Source organism: Pholcus phalangioides, unplaced genomic scaffold (genome assembly GCF_987345545.1).
Source record: "Pholcus phalangioides strain wild (caught in Gottingen) unplaced genomic scaffold, Ppha-v1.0 ptg000003l_1, whole genome shotgun sequence".
Lineage (NCBI taxonomy): Eukaryota > Metazoa > Arthropoda > Arachnida > Araneae > Pholcidae > Pholcus > Pholcus phalangioides.
In genome coordinates this window covers 39,232,304-39,250,955 of record NW_028301596.1, presented here as the reverse complement: position 1 = coordinate 39,250,955, position 18,652 = coordinate 39,232,304, and the positions used below count along the sequence as shown (strand labels likewise).

Sequence of the window (18,652 nt, the reverse complement as noted above, 5' to 3'; positions counted from 1 at the left end):
TTTTAGCACTGATTTCTATGAGGATCACCCTTTTCCTGACTCTCAAAGCGATGCTGATGATGATTATGACGTCTATTCAAAAAGCTTCATTACTGAGAGTATATTGAAAATGTGGCAAACCATTATAAAGGCATAAATATTATACATATACTAACAGGATTAAAGAAGTGACAAACCGTTGTAAAGGCATATACACGTCTGAAACGCATTGCTAGGGAACCACGGTAACCAAAGTAAACGTTCGGAAAGTGATTGTTGAGGCCCAAAAACCATTGTTGCCGGACAGTTTTTTGCCCATTTGGGGCATTTGTCCTGGTCTGACGAAATTTTGAAGTAGCCTATCGTTCAAGTCGGGTCCCATTTGGTATATATGCAAAATTTGGCGACGATCGATCGAAAATTGTAGATTTGTATAGAGAACATACACACACACACAGACACACAGAAAATCAATTTTATATATATATATAGATATAGATATAGATAGATAGATAGATAGATTAAACGAAAATTCATATCATAATGATTTCAAACGATGTGTCACAAAGCAATTGTTTGTGACGACAATTTCATCAATTTAGAAAAAAATATATAAAAATTTTCTGTGTCGAACATTGCACTATTTTATATTATAATTTTGTTTCATTTTGCAATTCCCCAATCTTTAATAATGCTAAAAAAAATACGGATGAAACGAAATACCGTGATTTTAGCAGAGAAATCCATTCATTCAGCAAAGAAAACGACTCCACCAATAGCCAGTACCCTAAACCTGGCGCACACTAAGATGATTTACGCTATTGGGAGAAACGTCATTTATAGATTATTATCTCCATAAATATTAACATCAATCTAATTGTATGGTATTAATTTATGAATTCTATACACATTATTATATTTACCATTTCAGCTAATAGATGTTATCTAAGGCAGTGGTTCTCAACCTTTGGAAGATCGCGGCCTGGTAGGATTCTTTTCCTGAGGGGAAGGCCCGGTCATAAACTCTAATAATGGAAAACGAACGGGGATATATATGAAATAATAGGCAACTTTTAAAGAGCTATAGTCCGTTTCAGGTTAACTTCGCAGTCAAGAGGAAGCTACGAGGGAACCTCATAACACGTTGCAATGGCAACAAAAGCCTCTTAACCAATGTATCGACGCAAAAGTGAAAAATTACGTTTTTTTCCTTCCAAATATTCAGAAGATCAATATATATAAGAATACTCAAGAGTTAAGCAACGGTGGTGTAATGCGAATTACAGCTATTTAAGTAATTTATAATATTATTTTGAAAAATTTAATGTTGGGGGTAATTATATTCTAAAGAATTATTATTATATAACAAACAAAATGCAATTAAAATCATTGAATTCTTGTGATATTTTGTTTTAGGTCTATGGGGTGGGTGGGTGGGGAGGGGTCATTTTCAGCGAAGTTCCAGTTGTACGATTTTCACCCATATACAACGTTTTGACGTGGCCTCTTGAACGTCGTATAAGCGGGGTTCCATTTGTGGTAAAGTATCTGTAGAGTGGAAAAAGTGACCTTAGGCAAGTTAGAAAGTGAAGCTTTGCCTTTCCTCTGTTTCATGACTGCTATTTAGGATTTGCTATTCAGATAGCGATAAGAATCCGACATCATGAAGCTCAATTGGACATCCGAAAGAAGAGAGGTGGGAAGCCACAGAATGCAAAGAAGCAATATAAAAGTTCCGCATCTTTTCGGGAACACCCTCATATAACCTGCATATAAGGTCTTGAGTTTCGGGAATACTAATTCCGAGGAAGTCTTGTTATAAAAATTGCTTCAGGTGAAACAGTAACAAGAAAAAATTCAGGAAAAATCAGGGTTCCGGGATTTTTGGGGTTCCGTCACTTTTGATTTCGCGGAAACCCCAAAAAAATATCTCACGGAAACCTAAGGCTCCACGGAACACCAGTGGGAAAACCTTGCACTAGGATATTGATATTCAGATTCCTTCGATCAGTTTTGCCTTAGCTAACAATGGTGATTGTTTTTAGCTATGACTATGATAAATAGACAAAATCATCACAAAAAAATACGCCAACGTAGATATCATCCGAATCATAGGGATCTATATAAAGGGATGTATAAGTATCAATAGGTAGGGGCCGGCGAAAGCCCGAATTTCGGACATCCACCGGGTCAACTGGCCAGTTCGTGAATTGGCCAACTTCAGGCTTTGGCATTAACATTGAACATACATCAGTGCATAGTGCAAAGCACCAAATTCGGGTTTTTAAAAATCTGAGCCACGCAAATTTATACAGCTTTCATTAACATTTTATGTGATCAATCTTCATAATTCTCGAGTAAATTTTATTGCATTTACATTTCTGGAAATCGTTATCATCAGAAAGACTTGCATTTCCTCAAGTGACACTTTGTGACATTTTTCTTTCCATATATAAGTGAATTTTCTCTTAATTTATCGTGTTAATATGACGTAATCATAGTTTCTGTGACAGCTGGGAATGCAAGGGAAAAATAGATGATCTAAAGTTCGCGTCTCTTGTCTCTCACGATCTTTTGCTCAATTTTCAGAGCATTGTCTTTTCCTTTTCATTTTTAATGCATTTTCCTTTCCTCATTTCTCATTAGCACAGCTGATACATGAGAAAAACCTAAAGTAGATTTTAATAAATAATAAAATAATATACGGCTTACATATATATATAAGCCTTGTGTAATTGCGAGAAAAGAATAGAATTGAGGATATTTCATTATACGAGAACAATATCATCCTAGTTACGACATCAACGTTGGAAATTTGAATTGCCAGCTATTCCTTATTTATTTCTGTGATAGAAGTATTGAAGGTTATAGTCACATAGTAACAAGTATAATATGTATGGAAATATGACGAGTCATATACGAGCAGCCTATACCTTTGCTGTTATTGCCGTGGTTCTAGGTGAAGCGATTGTTGCAAGAGGTGAATATAGTAAATTTAAGACTGGTTACAGATCCAAATCCTTTTTCTGTGTGGAAGTAAAGGCAAAGTCAAATACAAAAATTCATGACATAAAATATTGGTAAATTTTGGAAAGTTTCATTTTTAAAATTTAAAATTTTGTACCGATTCCCACATGAATTACAATGGAAATAGTTCAATATATAGAATATTAGATTATATGTGCAAGCATTTTCATCAAAAAGTAAAAAATAAATACAAATAATAGGTAATAATAATAATTGAAATCTGTGAAAATACAAGAAATTTCATTTTTTCGGCTTTTGAAATAATTGTTAAAAGTAGTTTATAGATGAAATTCATTATATATTTTTTTTCATAGAGAGAAAGCGACATGTTTCTTTTAAACAACTTTTTTTGCGATACAATAATTATTTACATTATCTCTTAGCGAATCACTTATAAGATACACATAAGTCACGGTACAGTCCGAATTGGCGCCAACGTTGGACTTGATCTCTGTGTTCTTTGTATACCAAATGAATTTTTCCCGTGCGTTCCGTGCCCCCCAAACACAATGTATTTATCAATGTTCAGTATTTTCTATCTTTTCACCGTATTCGTGTGCCCTTTTTCTTGTAGTAATGATTTTCGAACACTATTCGGACGCGCGATAATTTTTCGTGTTACATTCATTTTTGCAAAGTTTATTCTATTGATGCTTGACGATAATTTTTTTTAAGTATTTTATTTTTTATAATTTTTTAAAGCGCTTTCAGATGATTTTTTTTTTCACAATCAATATCAACTTAGCAATTTTTTCCCCCAATAGATATGTTCCGTTTTCGATCACTTTTTTTTATCAATTAATATTCAGATTTGTGGTTATGTTTCTTTCAAAAGATATTTACCATTGGGTGATTATTTTGCAAGTTATGTTCAGCTTTGTTTAACGCAGTATTAAACTTTTTTTTTTAATAACGTGATAATCACGTATTCAAAGAGATCTGTGTGATTTGTGCAGAGAATTTGTTAGTGTTAGTAGACACCCATGCCCAAATCAGGATTCAAACGCAGACCTGCACAAGGAAATGAGAGGCCAGCTCTCCTAAACCATACTACTGTCAAGCGGCCTTTGTGAACGACTTCTCGGGAATATTTAGCTATGTGAACTATTTTCACTCATTACTCGACTTTTCGAACGATTTTCAACAATATTCAGCTCTGTGATGGATGGAGCCTATCAGATGTTAGTTTTAATCATTTATTTTAAGTCATTTTCAAGTGTTCTTTTGTTTTCTTGTATTATTTTTTGTGCGATTTGCTTCCTCCCCTTTCCAACTGTAACTGTATTTTCTGTTGATAGAAAGGAAAATAAATAAATCTAATTAGAAAAATTAAGAACTTCTTTCATGGTTTTTCAGCGGTATGTTCAGCCAATGAAAGATACTTGGACTGTGGAACATCCTGTCCTCTAACGTGCGAAAATTACAATACTAAAATCGCTTGCATAAAGGTCTGTAAGGAAGGATGCTTTTGCAACGACGGTCTCATACGGAAGGATGACGGGAAATGTGTGAAACCTGAGCATTGTGTTTCTGGTGAGTTGATATATGTTATGAATATAATTATATGTTATGAATATAATTAAATTACACAGATCTTCCCGTATACCTTTATTCAGTTTTTATCTCATCGACCGTTCATCCGAGAGGTAAGATTTTTAATTTAAGAAATGCTCAAAACGTGTTCATGTATCACCCTGTACGAGTTTCGAGAATGAAAATGCAATGTGTCATAAAATAAAAAAATATTATTTCTTATGCTGTTCTCAGCATATAGTGCAGTGGGCTTCCATTTAGAAAGTTGTTTCACTGCATCTTCTGAGGCCAACAAAATTTTCATATTTCCGAAAGTTTGTTGTAGCTTCTCAGTAACGAAAGTAACAAAAGAATTTCGACACTATTTCTAAAAAAACATTTAACACTTTGACATATCTCTAGAAATAGTCTTACAACAAAGCGGTTAATATTCGCGAAATATATTATAAATACATATTAATTCATTAAATTTCACCTGCGGGAAAAAAAAACATGTTGTTATGAATCATATTATGAACAACATTTATTTGAAAAATATTATATAAAAAAAAATTGAGTATTTTTAAAATTATAAAACTTTTGATCTTAAATAAACCTTCAAAAATATTCACTTATACTGAAAATTCTTTTATTTCATTCATTTATCTGCATTAATGCTAAAAAAAGGCCAAAATATGCAAATGCAGCATTTGCATATAATCCGGGCTCTATTTATAACGCATACTAAGTATTATGTGTCAAGTGATTCCATCTATACTTCAATTTGTGAATAAAGTTCGATTAAGTAATATGCCGTTGTAGGTCTCTTGTTCTGTGTGGAGAAGAAAAAAAAGATGTGCCTATATCAAGACACGTTATTTTCAAGTAATGTTCAGCTTTCTTGAACGCAATATTAAACTTTTTTTAATAACGTGACCATCACGTATTCCAAAGAGATCTGTGTGATTTGTGCAGGGAATTTGTTAGTGTCAATAGACACCCATGCCCAAATCAGGATTCAAACGCAGGCCTTTACAGTGAAAGGAGATGCCAGCTCCCTAAACCACACGACTGCCAAGAGGGCTTTGTGATCGACTTTTTGGGAATATTCAGCTACGTGAACTATTTTCACTCATTATTCGACTTTGCGAACGATTTTCAACAATATTCGGCTTTGTAATAACATTCAGCTTTAGAACTATTTTTCATTATACTGTATATTAAGTCCTATGATGATTTTTCTTCGTACTTCAATCTATTGAATCTATGATTTTTTTCTTTTGTTGTGACTTTAACAGCTTGGGATTTATTTCCATCTAATTTTTATTTATTGGTTTTATTTTGTTTATTAGTTCTATTTTTATTTTACTTGCTGGTTTCATTTATTTATTCACTTTTAAATCATAGATAGTGCCGGAGTACATTATAACTAGAGCCCGGATTACATGCACTAAAAAAAGTGGCAAAATATGCTCTAAAAATATGCAAATATGCACTGAATTACATAAGAAACTTAAAAATCGAATTAAACAAGAAATGTCAATATTAAATTAGACAGAAAACTCAAGGGGAGTTCGTAAAGTTTTGAATTATTCAAATTTGAATTAACCAAGTTCTACTGCATTTCTTTCTTTTTTTGTCCATTTCATTATTAGTTTCATTCATTTTTTATTTTTTTATTAGTGCATCGGATGTATTGTTTAATTTTAATAATTTACTTTCTGTCATTTTCAAGTGTTCTTTTGTTTTATTGCATTATTTTTTGTGCGATTTGGTTCCTCCCCTTTCCAACTGTAACTAGATTTGCTGTTGATAGAATGGACGATAAATAAATCTAATTAAAGAAATTAAAAGCTTTTCATGGATTTTCAGAGCGATGTCCAGCCAATGAAAGATACTTGGACTGTGGAACATCCTGTCCTCAAACGTGCCAAAATTACAATACAAAATTCGCTTGCACACTGGACTGTAATGCTGGATGCTTTTGCAATCCTGGTTTCGTACGGAATGATGACGGGAAATGTGTGAAACCTGAGGAGTGTCCTGGTGAGTTGATATAAATTATGAGTGTACTTAAAAATCACAGATCTTCCCGTATACCCTTTTATTCGGTGTTTTTATCTCATCAACCGTTCTCTAGGAATACATTCTCTAACTTCCTTTTCACTGCAAAGTTAGCCTGAAAAAAATGGACCAAAGGTATTTCAATTGTTTTCCCACCCCTCAAACTTCAAGTTATCCATCTGCTTGTTTCAGGTTTCATAATGCTTAGTTAAAGCTGTGGAATTTCTTCGATGTACTTTACGGGCCCATAATTAATTTTAAAACAAACTAAACTACACGAATGTACATAGTTGAATATTAAAAGACAATTAGGAGACATTTTCATTTCCGAGCTTGAGATGTAAATAAAAAGTTGAAATCAATGTTATATTGCAGGGATATCCAACTCAAAAGCAGGTCCGGTTAATTACTTCATATTCAATTTTCTGGGCTTCTTATCTCTAAGCGAACTCAATATTTCAAAAATCGAGAATTCAATACAACTTTTGAGTAAGTGGATTTTCTGTTGATAGAAAGGAAAATAAATAAATCTAATTAGAAAAATTAAGAACTTCTTTCATGGTTTTTCAGCGCCATGTCCAGCCAATGAAAGATACTTGGACTGTGGAACATCCTGTCCTCTAACGTGCAAAAATTACAATACAAAAATCACTTGCATAAAGGTCTGTAAGGACGGATGCTTTTGCAAGGATGGTCTTATACGGAATGATGACGGGAAATGTGTGAAACCTGAGCAGTGTGGTGGTGAGTTGATTTTATAAGTTATGAATATAATTAAAAATCACGCAGATCTTCCCGTTTACCCTTATTCGGTTTTTATCTCATCAACGGAGAGTTCATCGTAGAGGTACGATTTCAATTTAAGAAACGCTCAAAAAAAATAATAATTGCAATCTGTTAAAACACAAGAAATTTTATTTTTTCGGCTTTTGAAATAATTGTTACAAGTGGTTTATAGATGAAATTCATTGTGTACTTTTTTTCATAGAAAGTGGCATATTTATTTTCAAACAATTTCTTAAGCTTCGCGATACCATAATTATTTTCATTACCTATTAGCGAATCACTTATAAGATACGCTTAAGTTACGGTACAGTTCGAATTGGCTCAAACGTTGGACTCGATCACTGTGTTCTTTGTATATCAAATGAATTTTTCTCGCGTGCGTTCCGTGCTCCCCAAACAAATTAAATTTATCAATGTTCAGTATTTTCAAGTGCTCTGTTTCTGGTAGTAGTGATTTTCGAACACTATTCAGACAGGCGATAATATTTCGTGTTATATTCAGTTTTGCAATGTTGTTTATTCTATTGATGTAGAGCTTAACGATAATTTTTTTAAGTATTTCATTTTTATAATTTTTTATAGCAATAATAAGCTTTCAGATGATTTTTTTTTCCAATCAATATGTTTTCGATCACTTTTTTTTCAATTCATATTCAGCTTTGGGGTTATGTTTCTTTCAAAAGATATTTAGCTTTTGGTGATTATTTTTCAAGTTATGTTCAGCTTTGTTTAACGCAGTGTTAAACTTTTTTTTAATAACGTGATAATCACGTATTTCAAAGAGATCTGTGTGATTTGTGCAGGGAATTTGTTAGTGTTAGAACTCAGACAGCCATGCCCAAATCAGGACTCAAACGCAGACCTGCACAGTGAAAGAAGAGTCAAGCTCCTTAAACATGACGACTGCCAAGCGGCCTTTGTGAACGACTTTTAGGGAATATTTAGCTATGTGAACTATTTTCACTCATTACTCGACTTTTCGAACGATTTTCAACAATATTCAGCTTTAGAACTTTTGTATTTTTGAATAAATATTCAGTCTGTGATGATTTTTCTTCGAGTAGTATCTGACTCTCTGAATCTATGATTTTTTTTCTTTTTTTGTGACTTTAAAAGTTTGGGATTTATTTCATTTAATTTTCATTTAATTGTTTTATTTTTATTTTACTTCCTTATTTCATTTATTTATTCACTTTTGAATCATGGATACTGCCTGAGTACATTAGAATTAGAGCCCGGATTATATGTTCTAATAAAGTGGCAAAATATGCTCTAAAATATACACTTCAAAATGCAAAAATAAGAGCTTAAAATAGAAAAGGTGCGCTTAAATTGCCAAAATATTCACTGAATTACACAAGAAACTTAAAAATCGAATTAAACAAGAAATGTCAATATTAAATTAGACAGAAAACTCAAGAGGAACTCGTAAAGGTTTGAATTATTCAAATTCGAATTAACCAAATTCTAATGCATTTCTTTTTTTTTTTGTCCATTTCATTATTAGTTTCATTCATTTTTTATTTTTTTATTAGTCCATCGGATGTGTTGTTTATTTTTAATCATTTACTTTGTCATTTTCAAGTATATTCATTTGTTTTCTTCTGTTATTTTTTGTGTGATTTGCTTCCTTCCTTTTCCAACTGTAACTGGATTTTCTGTTGATGGAAAGGAAAATATATAAATCTAATTAGAAAAAATTAAGAGCTTCTTTCACGGATTTTCAGGTCAATGTCCAGTCAATGAAACATACCTGGCATGTGGAACAGCCTGTCCTCTAACGTGCGAAAATTACAATACAAAAATCGCTTGCATAAAGGTCTGTAAGGAAGGATGCTTTTGCAAGGATGGTCTCGTACGGAATGCTGAAGGGAAATGTGTGAAACCTGATGAATGTCCTGGTGAGTTGATACATCAACCGTTCATCGGAGAGGTATAATTCCAATTTCAGAAATGCTCAAAAAATAATAATAATTGCAATCTGTGAAAACACAAGAAATTTAATTTTTTCGGCTTTCGAAATTATTTTTACAAGTAATTTATAGATGAAATTCATCATGTATTTTTTTTTCATAGTAAGCGACATATTTTTCAAAAAATTTCTTTGACTTCGCGATACCATTACTATTTTCATTATCTATTAGCGAATCTCTTATAAGATACACTTAAGTAATGGTACAGTCCGGATTGGCTCCAACTTTAGACTTGATCACAGTGTTCTTTGTATATCAAATGAATTTTTCTCGTGCGTTACGTGCTCTCAAAACGCAATGTATTTATCAATGTTCAGCATTTTCAATTGCTATTTTTCACGTAGTAGTGATTTCCGAGCATTATTCAAACACGCGATAATTTTTCGTGTTATATTCAGTTTTTCAATGTTGTTTATTCTATTGATGAATAGCTTAACGATAATTCTTTTTTTTAAGTATTTAATTTTTTATAATTTTTTTAAAACAGCTTTCAGATGATTTTTTTTCCAATTAATATCGACTTTTCAATTTTTTCCCCTCTAATTGATATATTCAGGGGTTTTCGATCACTTTTTTTTTTCAATTAATATTCAGCTTTGTGGTTATGTTTTTTTCTAAAGATATTTACCTTTGGGGGAATATTTTTCAAGTTATGTTCAGCTTTTTGTCGAACGCAGTATTAAATTTTTTTTAATAACGTGATCATCGCGTATTCCCAAAAGATTCGTGTGACTTGTGCAGGGAATGTGTTAGTATTAGTAGACACCCATGGCCAAATTAGGATTCAAACACAGACCTTGCACAATGAAAGGAGAGGCCATCTCCCTAAACCACACAAGTGTCAAGCGGCCTTTGTGAACGACTTTTAGGGAATATTTAGCTATGTGAACTATTTTCACTCATTACTTGACTTTGCGAACGATTTTCAACAGTATTCAGCTTTGTGATGACTAATCAGCTTTAGAAATATTTTTCAATGAATATTTAGTCCTATGATCATTTTCGTTCGAGAAGTATTTGAATCTAATCTATGAATTTATGATTTTTCGGGTTTTTTTTTGTTTCTTTAAAAGCTTGCTTTTTATTCATTTAATTTTCTTTTGTTTTATTTTTATTTTACTTGCTGATTTTATTTATTTATTCACTTTGGAATCATAGATACTGTTTATGTACATTAGAGCCTGGATTATATGCACTAAAAAGTGGCAAAATATGATCTAAAAATATGCAAATATGCTCTAAATATATGGGAATATGTACTTCAAAATGCAAAAAATAAGTGCTTAAAATACAAAAGGTGTACTTTAAATGCCAAATTATTCACTGAATTAAACAAGAAATTTCAACGTTAAATTAGACAGAAAACTCAAGGGGAGTTCGTAAAGTTTTGAATTATTCAAATTCGAATTAACCAAGTTCTACTGCATTTCTTTATTTTTGTACATTTCATTGGTAGTTTCATTCATTTTTTATTTTGTTATTAGTCCATCGGATGTATTGTTTATTTTTAATAATTTATTTTATGTCATTTTCAAGTGTTCGTTTGTTTTCTTGCATTATTTTTCGTGCGATTTGCTTCCTCCCCTTTCCAACTGTAACTGGATTTTCTGTTGATAAAATGGAAAATAAATAAATCTAATTGGAAAAAATTAAGATCTTCTTTCATGGATTTTCAGGGCAATGTCCAGCCAATGAAAGATACCTGGACTGTGGAACAGCCTGTCCTCTAACGTGCAAAAATTACAATACAAAAATCGCTTGCATAAAGGTCTGTAAGGAAGGATGCTTTTGCAAGGATGGTCTCATACGGAATGATGACGGGAAATGTGTGAAACCTGAGCAGTGTGTTTATGGTGAGTTGATATATGTTATGAATATAATTAAAAATCACGCAGATCTTCCCGTATACCCCTTATTCGGTTTTTATCTCATCAACCGTTCATCGGAGAGGTATGATTCCAATTTAAGAAATGCTCAAAACGTGTTCATCTAGCACCCTGGGCCAGTTTTGAAAATGAAAATAGAGTGTGTCATAAAATAAAAAATTCGCTGAGATATTTGAATTCAAAGTCTGAGAAAAGTTGGGGAAGAACAACATAAACTAAGAGACAGCGCTTCTTTCCCTCATTTGTGATGTTTTCCCCCAATATTTTGACACACTACATTAAACAATAGTAAACGAACCGAGCGTGGCTATGCGCTGCCGCATGAGCGATATAATTTCGGTAACCCCGGAACGTGCGATCGTGCCGGAAAAACTCCATCTGGCAGTCCGACCGTGTAAGCGTGGGAGCAGGAAGAGAAGAAGAACGTAGAAAAATAATAATAATAGAAAAAAAAATTAGAAAATAATAATAAGAAGGAGAAGAAGGAAATAATAATAATATAGGGCATGCTGTGGGCTCTTGGGCTCTTCGTGGGCTTCTTATGCTGCTACTGGGCTTTTGGCTTCTTTTCCCTTGCTCGTCGCCACTTTCGTTGGGGCTTACTGGTGGGCGCTTTGCCTCTTTTTCCTTAAGATACACTCTATTTTCACTCTCTAAATTTGTACAGAGTGATTTATGAACACATTTTAAGCATTTTCCAAATTACAAAACTAGATAAAAGCCGAATCAAGACATGCAAGACACCCTGTATAGTATTTCTACAATATCGCAATATTTGTCGGATTACAGATCAATGTCCAAAGAATGAAGAGTACCTTAGTTGCGGATCAGCTTGTCCAGAAACTTGCGAGAACTACGGAAAAGTGATTTTATGCACATTGGAATGCGAGGTAGGATGCTTCTGTAAGAAAGGTTTCGTACGGAATGATGACGGGATATGCGTTGAACCTAACCAGTGTGCACCAGGTGAATAATTGTGCTCGTTAATGTAATAGGAATCTAACTCATAATGATTTATGAATGTTAAATTCATGTAACATATATATGTAATTTTTCCATACATAATTTATTTCCTTTATGCTACAGCAGGGTGTCAATTAACGAATTAGAATGTTTTGCCGCAAATAAATAAGTAGTAAGGCATTCGCTGTCGCGGTACAAACAATGCCTATTGAGAAGAAATAACATTATATAAATTTGGTGATGCTTGATGTTAATGCTACCTACGCGACATCACCTCTCGGTGTAAAAGATAACCATCTCTACAAGGATATTTTTCTTGGTCCGCAGGATATAATTATATCGAGATTTAAATGTATACACTCTTTGAAAAGCCATCTTATTACGACCACCTTCTCTAATATACAGCGCGAACGCGAAGGTTGGCGAAGATGCCGTTTGGTATCAATTTTTTTTTCTAGAATAATTCTATAAAATAAAAATTTATTGATGTGTTTAACTACAAGAAAAACTGGTCTGCGTCTATGACGATGACTGATGCTCAAAAGGCTCTTGAAATACCGTTTCTCCTTTTAAAGGTACGTAAGTAGCTTAATTCAATGGCTCATAGGTTTACAACCCTGAAGGTTATCGCGTACCCAATCTCATATCGACTGGTTTTTTTTTTTTCTTTTTCAACGATATGCACATTTTCGGCATTAACACCGTATTGTTATCATTTAATAACAAAAACACTGAGCACATTTTGAACACGTATTGCGTTTCAATATTCCGAGCCTGTATATATTTAGACACATCGATTTCTTCTAAAGCACTTTCCAGCACTTGAAAAGCGGAAGTTTGACATTTCAGAGATAATATCGATAGGATGATTAAAAGAAAAATATTCGTTTTCGTCACCATTTGCTACTTTTTCGGAGTCTTGAGATCCATGAATGTGAAGGCTAATCATACGAGTATCCGATCTTTCTTATACAGTTCAATGCGTGGAGGAAAGACATTCGAAACATTTTCTAATGCTTGCTAATACGACCTTTTCTACTGTGATCCAGCGATACCGATTGTATGTTGTGACCCTTTTGTTCTAGCGTATATTTTGAATAAGTTATTGTGTTTATTCAAGAATTCCAGTAAAGAGTCCGAAAAATCACGTTTGACAAGTGCGACATCTTCAACCCATTGATCGCGGGTACCATAGACTAAAGATATAAATATTATATAGATATTATTCTTACTCTGTGGCGGGTACCAACCACTACGCTTACTTGAACACAAAAGAGCTCTCGGTGTTTCTGTGTGAGCGAAGAATTGATTGAATAATTGAACAACTTTTTCAAAGTTTGCATCCATGCTTATTTATCTTTTGCGGTCCTGTGTCGTGGTGGAATCTAAATCACGAAAAACCGGTACTTCATTGTTACAACCACCCCCTTACGATCACGGTAAGGCCCCTGTGAATTCGGCTTCTTCGTAAAACTCATAAACTATACAGTAAACCCAATTACTAGTTCCGAGGTCCTTCCTCGTTACGTGGGAGGCACTATGAACAACGAATTGCACCAGAAGTACAGAAAAAACATCAGAACCGCAAAGGATTAAGTTCGATCACACCTCAGAGTTTCTTTTACAAGTCCTCTTCATCAAATGAGGGATATAGAAAAGGGGGTTCTTGACCTTTTCCGTTCCACTGACCCTTGGTGACAATGGTGACCCTGACTTAGTTCAATAAAACCAGTAACACTCTTTGCCAATAAGAGATGAAAGCTTTAGTGTCCCATTTACTAAATAATATTCACCACACAATGATGAAAGAACAAAAAAATAATTATTTTCTCATCGAATCTCACAGGCCTTCTGAAGCCTCTCCAAGAACCCCCAAGGGGTCCGCGCGAACCCCGACTTGAAAACTACTTTTATGGACGTTCCTTGTTATTCGAAAAGTTTGAAGGAGATATATGAGTTCAAGTTATTATTCACGTTCCATTTTCATTTGGATAATCTTGGAACATCATCAGATTTTCAACGTGTTATTACATTCGTCAACTCAGAGCTTTGTGTGTAATTTCACATATAACCGAAACTGGATTTGTTTATTTCTGAATTAATAGCAATGGCGACTCGTGGTCGAATGTTCTCGGTGGAGGGGGGAAGAACTCGAAAATCCACAAATGTCAATAAATGTCCGAAAATATGAACTGAACTTGTGCTAAATTGAATCCCTTGCTACAAGTTCCATATAATTCTCCCGCAAATGGAAACTGCATTTCGCTTCAGAATATTTTTCAATCTAACAGTAATAAAGTCCACGGGATATGTATCAGTTTTGAGAAATTCAATTAACATTCAGATAACTTAACGCGTCAAACTTATGCCTAGAAATTCTCCTCGGGGGTGCACGCTTTCGCGCCTTCATTACGAGCCGCCCATGGTTAATTGTGAACCCACGTGAATCGAGTTTGAACCCTTTCCCTCCTCTCTTCACGGCCAACCCCCTAACCTTAAATGTTAAAATTAATCAATAAAGATTAGTTTAATCCAAATAACCCCATAAAATCATACCGGTTTTCAGGTGTGGCTAGTACAGCGTCGGCCAGTTTCATGGTCGATTTTGCACGGCCAACACTCCAAAACCGGTTTTTCACAGCTCAAACTCGTATAATGCGTCCTGTGTGAACTCGTCTTTACGCGTCATTTTACATTTCCATCCAACGTTTCACCAAATGATACGGTCAGTATCCTCAGATATAGCATGGCTCCTAGGTTGTCTCAGGGAATGGAAAGACAAACAGTCGATCGCTGACATTCAGGTTTTAATGCAGAAATTTTCACCAATTTCTTATATAAATTTGGTTTAATTTCTGGAATCACTTCCGTGAATGTCTTGATCAACTAAGAATTAGATTGTGATAAACCAACAATATCTTACTGAATGCTATAAAAATTTTGCAATTGTCAATTAATAACTTATTTATTCGATTCTAATTGGCGATTCAACAAATGTAGATAATACATTATTGTTTCGTTTATTTTTCAACAGCTAATTGCCCTGTAAACGAGGTTTATTCTACATGCGTGAACCCATGCAACGACTGTTTCACAAAAGGCAATTGTGCTTCCTTCGCCTGCCGCAAGGGTTGCGACTGCAGGAAAGGCTACTACAGAGATGAAATGACTAGAATATGTATTCCTGGAGCACTATGTCCGCTGTCATATGGCTGATTTCACTCAGGAATCTCACAAAAATTCGAGCAGTTTCTCTGTATAATTTTCGAATTTATAAAATTTAGACTTAATAAAACCATTTCTGTTTGAAAAGCAAAGTCCATTCTTTCGATTTTCTAAGACAGTAGTTCCCGATCTGCAGTACACGTACCCTACCCCACCGTCGCCACAGTGGTGGTCGGCTGAAATTGGTTTTCTGTGGTTCCCAACATCGAGGCACAAATGTGAGCCGATCTCCCAGTTAAAGAATGTCTCGCCGCAGAGAGCAACAGGCCTACAAACACGGTATACTAGTCAATCATCACACTTCACGAAAGGTTCACTACACACACACACATTCCAATATGTATCAATTCGTTAGGAGTTCCACAGAGGAATATGGACGAGGTGCATGTCTGGTTTAGTACTAGTAGTAGTAAGCGTACAGTTCACAGGGTACTTAATGGAACGTTCAAAGATACACGTAGGAAAACCTGTAACGGGTGAAAAGCGTGTATAATAATGGGTCTAATATACGAAGACCATATTTCTCCTAAAAAGTATGCACTACACAAGCTGTCACAAATTGGTTGTACAGCGGATATCTCTGCAACCTCGACGTTAGAAATATACCCAGGGCAACTAGGAGTTTTGCTACCCGGGGCAAACATGATTTTGCCGCCCCCAATAATTTGATTGAAATTCGATAATTTTATAATGGTGTTCTTTGTTCCCAACTAAAGCTTGCCAGCCAGGACAATTGCTCCCTCTGCCACCCTCTAGTTCCGACCCTGACATACCTATCAGTTACGTAAAGTTCTCAAATGGAGTACTGAAACCCGAAATGTATAAAGTTTACCAAGAGGTCGTATACATAAAAAAATTGAAAAAATTGCTTTTTATGTAGACTATGTGTGGTAAAAAATTCCAATTATTTAAATGTAAATTTAGCTTTTACACGTGATTTACAAAAAAACTCATATTTTTAAATGCAATCTCAACAGAGATATTCGACTTTAAAGTTTTATCGCCAATTATGGAGGGTGTGGTTCGCAATTTTCGAAACGTAAATCAAATTCCAAGAAGTAAAAATTATGTAATTATGTTAAAGTACGTGTAAAAAAATTGTATTTATCGTGAATAAAAAAATTTAAATATAATTGCTATAATTCTATTTTGTGCACAGTCCCTAAAAATGGCAACTTTTGAGTAAATGAAAACTTGCCAAACAGTTGTCAAAACATAGTGAGTGATTTTACATATTTTGTATATGTCGATAAACATTGCACTCAAAAATATTATTGACTTTATAAAGTGACTTTTCGAAGCGGGGTTTATATTTCTATAGTTGAAAGTTTTTTCATACGGGGACTGTATAAAATCTGAATTTCTTTACTTTTCTATGCATAAGGGCCCCTCAAACAATTTTTAAGAAACTTCACGTCATTTGAAAACTTTTTGTAACTGAAAGTATGTTTCGCGAAAGTCAAAAGTTGCACAGATATCTGCGGTCCAAACAATTTAGGGCAGCCTGTGTAGCTGTATATTTTGCATTGAAATAAAACTGAAAAGATATATTTTCTAAAGTAAAATAAAATTTTGATGAAATAAATCGGTATAATGGCTTTTTTTTTTACTGTACAGGGTGCCCTGTAAGTGCTATATATATAAGGCGGCCTTTATTTCATCAAACGTAAGTCGTAGAGGTAGGATTTCAATTTGAAAAATGCTCAATAGACGTTCAAAAATCACCCTATACCAGTTTTGAGAGGGAAAATACAGTGTGCAGCACACTAAAAAAAATATACATTTTTATACGTCTCCCCTGTAATCTAACTTTCAATTAAAAAGTTTGTGCCCTGTCTCTCCTGAGGCTAACAAAAGAAATTCAAAGTTTCTAAGTGGAGATATTGGAATTCAAAAATAGGAGGGGAAAAAAAGTCTTATATCTTATTATAAAATATCTTGGCGAATAATGCACTTGCCAACGTGTAATCTTTTTCTGTTGGCCTCAGGAGATAGAGGGCAGCAACTTTCTAACTGGAAGATAGAGGGACCGTATAAAAATTCAGATTTTCCTTTATTTTGTGACGCACTGTATTTTCACTATGAAAACTGGTACCGGGTGATTTTTCAACGTCTTTTCAGTATATATATATATATATATGCAGAGGTATGATTCAAATTTAAAACAAAATACTGAAAAGACGTTGAAAAATCACCCGGTACCAATAAGTCTGTTAAAATATCATTTTTTATATGAAAACACAACACAATTATTTGAACTGGAAGGCAAAAATTCAACAATATATATAGTATATATACATATATTCGACGTACGGTTAACGAGATAAATGCTTCATTAGCACTTCTACATATAGGACACTCTTTATATATATATACTAGCTATAATACCCGATGCTGCCCGGGTTTTCTTTGTGGAACTGGGTCCAAGTTAACCAATATAGCGACTTCCTGCGCGACACATGAAAGAAACAAATGTCAATTGAAGAAACATAGAAATAAATAGGGTTTTTTTTTTGATGGACGCTATATAGGTATTTCGATTCCCCCCCCCCCCCTCTTGAACTTCAAGTTACCCATCTGCCTGATTTTCCCTCAAAAAATGCTTAATCAAAGTTGTGGAAAATTTCTTTGATGTACTTTAATTTAAAACAACCTAAACTATATGAATTTATGCAGCTGAATATTAAAAGACAATACGGAGACATTAATTTTCATGCTCAAGAAGATATGATCTTTTAAAAGTAATATGAGACAGATCCACGTTGTATAACTTGAAATAGCGTGTTTTTTCCCGCTGTAATTAAATGAAATTTCCAAAAATAATAAAGAAGAAATTGTAATAATAATATTAATTGAATTAATGAAACAAATTTGTTTTAATATACGTTACCTTCTTGAGCTGACGCGGTGATGAACATGACAACAACCACCAACAGCGCAAAGACTTGAAATTTTCCAATGTTCTGAAATTGACTCTTATTCAATATTAGGAGATGAATCCGGAGAACGAATGGATGGAGGCTTTTAATATATATATATATATATATAAAATACGTAACATAAGCCTCCTGTTCCTGAAGTGAAATGAGTAAACAAAATCTTCTGTTTCGTAACATCATCCTTCACTTTGTTTTAAAAGAGAGATGTGTAAATGCTGATTTTCTTTGAGTATAATTATATTGAGCAAAGTCACAGCAAACGATTTAAACACGTGTTGACCGAAAAAACCATTGGATT

General features: G+C 33.8%; 1 protein-coding gene across 1 annotated transcript in view; it reads left to right on the top strand.

Annotated features, from left to right (window-relative positions):
* The window catches only part of LOC149088522 (zonadhesin-like), a 135,314-nt gene extending 119,818 nt beyond the window's left edge, over window positions 1-15,496 (top strand). Inside the window, 7 exon segments of the mRNA XM_089252083.1 lie at window positions 4,363-4,539; window positions 6,391-6,564; window positions 7,153-7,326; window positions 9,096-9,269; window positions 11,018-11,194; window positions 12,017-12,193; window positions 15,225-15,496. Coding sequence (XP_089108209.1) covers window positions 4,363-4,539; window positions 6,391-6,564; window positions 7,153-7,326; window positions 9,096-9,269; window positions 11,018-11,194; window positions 12,017-12,193; window positions 15,225-15,406 — 1,235 coding nt within the window. The 3' untranslated portion in view covers window positions 15,407-15,496.
* Window positions 15,497-18,652: the final 3,156 nt, after the last annotated feature.